The following is a 7,142-nucleotide window of genomic DNA, read 5'->3' on the forward strand; positions in this document are numbered from 1 at the left end:
CAGCTACAACTACAAGGTCTCTGCACGCAATACTCGAATAACCTTAAGGTCAAAACTGAAAAAATACCGCCAAGCTTCTGCTTCTACTTCGGCTTCGGCTTCGGCTTCGGCTTCGATTCCGTGCCTCGTTCCGCCGGCCGCGCCTAGCGTCCCAAACCACCCCGGCCTCACTACCAACGGCTCAGATGGGCCTTTAACCCCCACTCGCCTAATCGCAGCCGTCCGTCTGTCAACAGCACCTCGACTAAACCCCACCGCCGCCCCCCTCGTCCTCTTCCTCTTGCGCCCCCCAAATCAACAATCACCGCCCCGGCCCCAAATCCATCGAAAACCGCGGAATTTAACCCTGGAAATCAGCCCAGAATTAGAGGCAATATATCTTCTTGCAGCCACCGGATCCGCCACTCGCGCGCGAACCCTAGGATAATGGGGGAGGCGGCGGCGGAGGAGCTGCTGCATCGAAGGATAGAGTTCCACGCCGCCACCAGGCCCCGTCCGCCGACGGCGTCGGCTGCGGCCATGCCGGGAGGGTTTCGGATGGAGAGGAGTCTCTTCGCGGCCGCTGATAACCGCGTGGCGGCGGCGTGGGGTGGGCCGGAGGGCAAGATGTTCGACAATGGGGAGAGCAGCGGGGGCGGGTTCCAGCTCAGCGCCGCGAGATTCTACCTGCGGAGAATCGTGAGTGACGCAGTTCGATTCGGTTCCATAGTGGGGCTGCATCCTGTAAGGTTTAAGTTGGTTGATGAATCCTCATTTTGGGCGAAGTTTTCTCTTCTGCTGTTCTGGAAGCTGCAGTTTTTTTAACGTTGCCTGGGGCCTAGGGGTTGATCATTTGCCCTTTGTGCTACAGATGAAAAAATTGCAATATTAGGACTGCAAACACTGACCAGATTTCCTGCATTTTTTTGTTTTGGATTTTGGCACCATATGAATCAAAATTTGGAATCATGTCGCCAAAAAGAAAAGAATTTTGGAGTCGCGGGTGCCAAAAGTTTTGGACCGTCTTGCATTCGAAACTCGGCTCTCTTTTGTCGCTTCCGTTTCGGCTATGGCCATTCAATTCAACGTCATGCAAGTTAATTCACTGAGTTGGGCTGGTGTATGCAACGCAGGGTGCTGGCTTGCACAATCTTGGCAATACATGCTACCTCAACTCGGTTCTGCAATGCTTGACGTATACCGAGCCATTCGTGGCCTACCTGCAGAGCAGCAAGCACAGATCCTCGTGTAAGTTTGCTGCCACTCGAAACCAGCCCATAGACATTCCTCATGTTGTCGCAAGACACATGCAGAGGCTAGAAGAAAGCTATTCTTATCTTAAAAGACATTCCTCATGTCTGCACTGGTGTTGCCTGCAGATGTCCAAAGTGAAGCGGCCATTATTCTTGCTCTTGATCATTCTGTATTTTCAGATAAAATATTTATTATCCGTTATTTACACTAGTTTTTGGGGTACACATATGCACTGGTAGATGCCTATGATGACCTGTTGATGATCAATACTATCTATTCTGTTGATGATCCCTTATTTATTATCCCTTCTGTGGATGATCAATATAGACAGTGGCATTCTGCTATATAGGCAGTTTGCCCCTCTTGGGGTTTTCTTTCGGCAAGTGCTAGACTTTCTGTAGGGTGCAAATTTTGTTTCAGTTATTAATTTTAATTTATCTTTTTTTTTTACTTTTTATAGGTCAGACTCCTGGATTCTGTGCATTATGTGCTCTCCAAAACCATGTTAGGTCTGCTCTACAGTCAACTGGGAAAATTCTGACACCAATGCAGTTTGTCAAGAACTTAAGATGTATCCTCTCATGGGCTATAACCTAACTGAGCTGTTCTTATTCTTTTATCTTGTATATTTTAAGGTATGAAAACCCATCTACATTCATTTAAACGTAGATAGTGCAATCCTTAACTGCAAGGCAGGCATTTCTCGTAGTTTTCGTAACTCTAGGCAGGAAGATGCTCATGAGCTAATGGTTAGCTTGCTTGAGTCAATGCACAAATGCTCTTTACCATCTGGTATACCAAGTGAGTCTCCAAGCGCTTATGAGAAAAGTCTAGTTCACAGACCGCTTAAGAAGTCAGGTACATTGCGTCAATTGCATAATTACCTTCGTACGAGTAATATCAAATAAAGCTATATTCATCATATGATCACTGGATGATCTATACATATACATTGCAGGTGAGATGTACAAGGTGCTCACACTGTTCAAACAAATTTGATCCTTTCCTGGATCTCAGTCTTGACATAGGCAATGCTACCACATTGATGAAAGCACTTTATAATTTTACCGAGGAGGAGCTATTAGATGGTGGGGAAAAGCACTACAGCTGCACCCGGTGCAAGCAGAAAGTTGCAGCAAAGAAAATGTTTCTTATTGATAAGGCTCCTTCTGTGTTGACAATTCATCTGAAACGCTTTAGTCCTTTCAACCCTCTTCAAAAGATCGACAAAAAGGTGGATTTTCAAACAACTTTAAACTTGAAGCCATTTGTAAGCAATTCAGAAGTGAGTTACCATTTTTTTTTTGGAAATTACCAGTGTAACAGCTTTTCATATTTTGTATTTCTGTTAGTGAGTTTTTCATATTGCTCGCACTCTAAATGTGTAGGGTACAGATTTGAAATATAGCCTCTATGGTGTTTTGGTTCATGCTGGTTGGAATACACAGTCAGGTCACTATTATTGCTTCGTTCGGACATCCAGTGGTCTATGGCACAATCTTGATGATAACAAGGTTGGAGTTCTGATCCTTCCAGATTTAACCTATTTTACTTGGAGTTGATCCATGCTGTAGTTTTTATACTGTTTCTATTACCAGTGGCATTGGCACCTCATGCATCTTTGTTCTTTCTTCCCCCAGATCTCTAATCTTTATTCATCCGCTGCATACCTCCATCAGCAGTATTTGTCTTTCCATTAAAGAAAAGGAAAAAATGTCACATGATTTATATACTTCAGTGGCAAAGTTTATTTCTTATGTCTGCAGCATTTAGGGTCCTGCACGCCAGAACTTGCCTGATTATAATTTTGCTTATCCATATAGTAGTTCCATGCTGCACTTGTGTCAATGGTTTTGCCTCATTGCTTAATGTATGTATCTTGTGTGTTTTACTATACACGTCAGAGAGCTCGTTTTATTGCATTATTTTGTATAAGGGTCTCTGTTTGAAGAATTTTGGGTTGTTGGTGGGTGGCTTCGGAAGGGAATTGTCTGTATGGACAAAACAGGGAGTGCTGGTGAGATTTTTTGCTCAGCTTAGCACTGTGGTTGTTCCAAATGATAATTGCTGGTGTGCTTAAGTTATCTCGGTACCTTCTAGTATACACCAGGGGCTTTATTTGTTTTTTCTTTACTTTAATCTCTTTGTCATTTCTGTTGATTATTTATTGATTATTGATGCCTAGGTTCGCCAAGTCCGTGAGGCAGATGTGCTAAGGCAGAAAGCATACATGTTATTTTATGTGCGTGACGAAGTAAGGAATTCTGTAATTCATAGAGGTAATGGTGCTGCCAGTTTGTCAGAAAAGGAAAGGATATCCAAGAAGATTGCATGTATGAATGGTGCAATTCGAAGTGGTTTAATGGAAAAAACTTTGTATTTTCCCTCAATTTCCAAAGAAGATATGAAGTTGCAGAAGCATGACCCAGATAATGGTCAGCCCAGTGATATTACTGCCACTTCACAAGGCCAGTGTTCAAATGAGCATAGCACCACTGAAGTTATCAATGCTTCAACATCCAAAAACAATGAACCAGAAGAGAAAGCCCCACATGCACTCCCAGATGGTGCAGATACCTTGTCCACCAAAGCAGAGCAAATAGCACTGGGTGTTCAGAGGGAGATAATATCTCCAGGACAACCTGATGTTTGTATTCTTGAGATGAGATCACAGAAGCTGAACCCAGATAATGGTCAGTCCAACAATAGTAGCGCCAGTTCGCAGGAACAGTGTTCCCATGAACACGGAAACACTGAAGTTACTAAAGATTCAACATCCCAAAACAATGAGCCAGTACAGAAAGCCTCATGCTCACATGTTGCGGCTACTGCTACATTCTCCACCAAAACAGAGCAAACTGCACTAATTAATCAAAGGGAGACAATTTCTACAGCACAGCCTGATGTTTGTATTATCTGTGATGCAAGCTCTGATCAGAAGGTATATGAGAAGCCATTACAGGAATTGCAACTTGAACCTGATGGTGCACTAACTGATTCAGGCAAAGACTTCCCTGCTTCTGCACAGCCTGATGCTTGTAGTCTCTGTGATGCAAGCTCTGATCAGAAGGCACATGAGAAGCCATTGCAGGATTTGCAACTAGAACCTGATGGTGCACTCACTGATTCAGGCAAAGACACCCCTGCTTCTGTGTTTGAATCATGCAATGGTGCTGATGGGTTATTGAGGGCAAACAAGCAGACTAATGAACCTCGAATTGATGCATTTTGCAAACCATGTCCTAATAGTGATGCAACAATCATTGCACCAGTTGTCCTGACTGAGGTAACCCTGTGATGTTTCTATTTGTGCTGCTTTTTCGCTTTTGGCATACTTTTGAATTTTCAGTATTTTATATTTACTTTATTGCTTTTTCTTGTGAACATGGTAGGATACTGCTGTTTCTGATGATACAATAACGGGCAATGAAGATTCAATCCATGGTATTGAAGCTAAAGGGACAGAGCCTGTTAAGCAATATGATGGACTAATTGTGGTGAAGGAGCTTTCTGTGGAAACAATTGATGATAAAGTAAAAGCAGAGGAGCAGGTAAATCTTAAAGGGCCTGCCAGTTACACTTTTTTCATGCGATGCTTTGGTCCAATGTTCAATGGTGTGCATCTAAACAGATCTGCTGAACACACAGTTTGCTTTTGTATCTCTTGCTTCTGCAGACTGCTGTGCAGAACAATACACTGGGGGATGGGCAGTCTATGGTTAAGGAAGTCTCTCTTATGGAAACTGGCCATATGGCAGATGCAGAGTACCAGGTATGGAACCACCTGTTTCCTCTCATTTATCTCTGGTTGTTTATAGGGAGCATTGTGCATGCTGTTGCCCATGTAACAATGTAATGCATTCACTGCTGCTCTATTTCATGGTATAGGAGTTTTAATTGATATTATTATGTGTTTTATTTTATTATAAATCCTTGGCATACCTCTGTGCCGTATAACTCGCAGAACACTGAAGGTGTCAACTGTGAGAAAAAAATATCTTCTCAATCCTCTGCTCGTGTGGCTAGCTCCAAAGATTATGCGATGTGTTCTGAAAACTTTGTGCAGGTGGTAGATAAAGATAGGGGTCCACGCCATGGCAGTCTGCATAAAAATATTAAAATCAAGTCAAAGAAGCATGTGAATTATCCAGCTGCCAACTTTTATTTTGGGTCCAAACAACTGTTGTTGGCGTCACTGAAACCACGCAAGAAAAGGAAACACAAGAGAACTAGAAGGCTTTCAACATCAGATGTAAACCCTGAAAGTATTGCCAATGATCAGCAGACATCAACATCAGAAACTGTTCTTAGTAGTGGCATATCATGCAAATCCCAGAGACGAAAACACTCTCATAACACTGCAAGTTCTGAAGATGCTATACACATGTATAAAAAGAAACAAAATGTTGGAAACTCCTGTGCTGCTGAACTTACCATAGACAAGGAGGTCAGCAAGGATGCAACTTTTGCTGGTGCTGAGCTAGGAAGCTCATTCCGGAGCTGTGTGTCAAATCCTGATGCAGGAAAATGTGGGGATACAGATAAGAAAGGCTCCTGGCATTTTGACCTCCTCACAAGGGGTTTGAGAGGTTAGTGTGCACCTCTTCCCTGACTAACACGTGCAGCCTCACAGAAATGTAAATACCATGTTTTTTCTTCAATTATCCTACCATCAACAGATCTTATCATTTTTTAATCGCAGTTCCACGATGGGATGATGATGACATGCGAAATACCAAGGCGGCAGAGCTGCAATATTCGAGTGCCACCAGCATTGGCTATGTTTTAGATGAATGGTAAGTTAAATGTACTAACAGTTACCATTGAGTCTCACGATTCATGTCATTTCGTGGCTGATACTAACATTCGTGGGATCATGAGACTGGTTCTGGACACTTTTTTATCTCGACCACCAGCTGGAACAGGCTGGCTCCTTGCTCTAAATTGAGCAAAATTTCAGAATATGCTGTGCTTTTCAAGGTGGCTATGGCCCATGATATGAATGATTATAAACCCCGTATTATAGTTTTGTTATCCATTGACGTTCAAATGTTTTCTTGAAGATTCTTTTATTGTAAGACTATTTCCATGAAACACTCATGCCATCTCATTCGAGTAGGGACGAGGAGTATGACCGCGGGAGGACGAAGAAGGTGAGGAAATCAAAGCGAGACTTCAGTGGACCGAACCCTTTTCAAGAGGTGGAAAACATCAGATCACGGCAGCGGAGGAGATTGCAAACTGACCAGATCAGGTCCGGGCACGGGCCTCTAAGGATATGACACGCTGTAGAAGCATATCGCTGTTGTGTCCATCAGTTTTGAAACTGAATTTCTTCTTTGTATTTTTCTAGATTTCTGATATGTTGTATAGAGTTTGGACAGATGAATGTACCTTGTATTTGTTGCTAATCGATCAGTGGAGAAATGAAATGACAACTCTTTTGTTCTGTTCGCCAGCTTACCGGTATTGATATAGGAAAGATTCATCTGGCGCTCATCCTTGTAGGGCGATACATAGGGCCTGAGAGCCCCGAATACCTTTCACGTGCAGTTTAAAGGTTATAACTCATGCTACAGGATCAAAAATCGGGAGTTTTATGTCCCGTTGGAATAGGGGCACAGAATACTACCCTGTAGGAATGAAAACTCACATATAGTACCCTGATATTTTTTTTTGAAAATATAGTAGTCTTTACCACATTGAAATGGGCACATACGTTCTCATCGATTTATTATGAGCAGGTGGCTCTGTTGCATCCGCCCAACCGACTAGCCTCCGATTAAACAGAGGAATTTTTGCCCAAACATGTTCCACATGTATAGAAGGACCATATAGGAAAGATTCATCTGGCGCTCATCCCTGTAGGGCGATAGACAGGGCCTGAGAGGCCCGAATACCTTCCCCGT

General features: G+C 43.0%; 1 protein-coding gene across 1 annotated transcript; it reads left to right on the forward strand.

Annotated features, from left to right (window-relative positions):
- Positions 1 to 260: 260 nt before the first annotated feature.
- Positions 261 to 6,689, forward strand: LOC120657475 (ubiquitin carboxyl-terminal hydrolase 23-like). The gene is given in 13 exon segments (XM_039935788.1): positions 261 to 678; positions 1,113 to 1,227; positions 1,694 to 1,804; positions 1,930 to 2,074; positions 2,076 to 2,091; positions 2,192 to 2,518; positions 2,622 to 2,747; positions 3,419 to 4,519; positions 4,626 to 4,784; positions 4,910 to 5,005; positions 5,300 to 5,822; positions 5,936 to 6,029; positions 6,353 to 6,689. Coding segments are annotated over 13 exon segments (3,228 nt in total). The 5' UTR covers positions 261 to 426; the 3' UTR covers positions 6,516 to 6,689.
- Positions 6,690 to 7,142: the final 453 nt, after the last annotated feature.

Source organism: Panicum virgatum, chromosome 1N, assembly GCF_016808335.1.
Source record: "Panicum virgatum strain AP13 chromosome 1N, P.virgatum_v5, whole genome shotgun sequence".
In the NCBI taxonomy this organism is placed as follows: Eukaryota; Viridiplantae; Streptophyta; class Magnoliopsida; order Poales; family Poaceae; genus Panicum; species Panicum virgatum.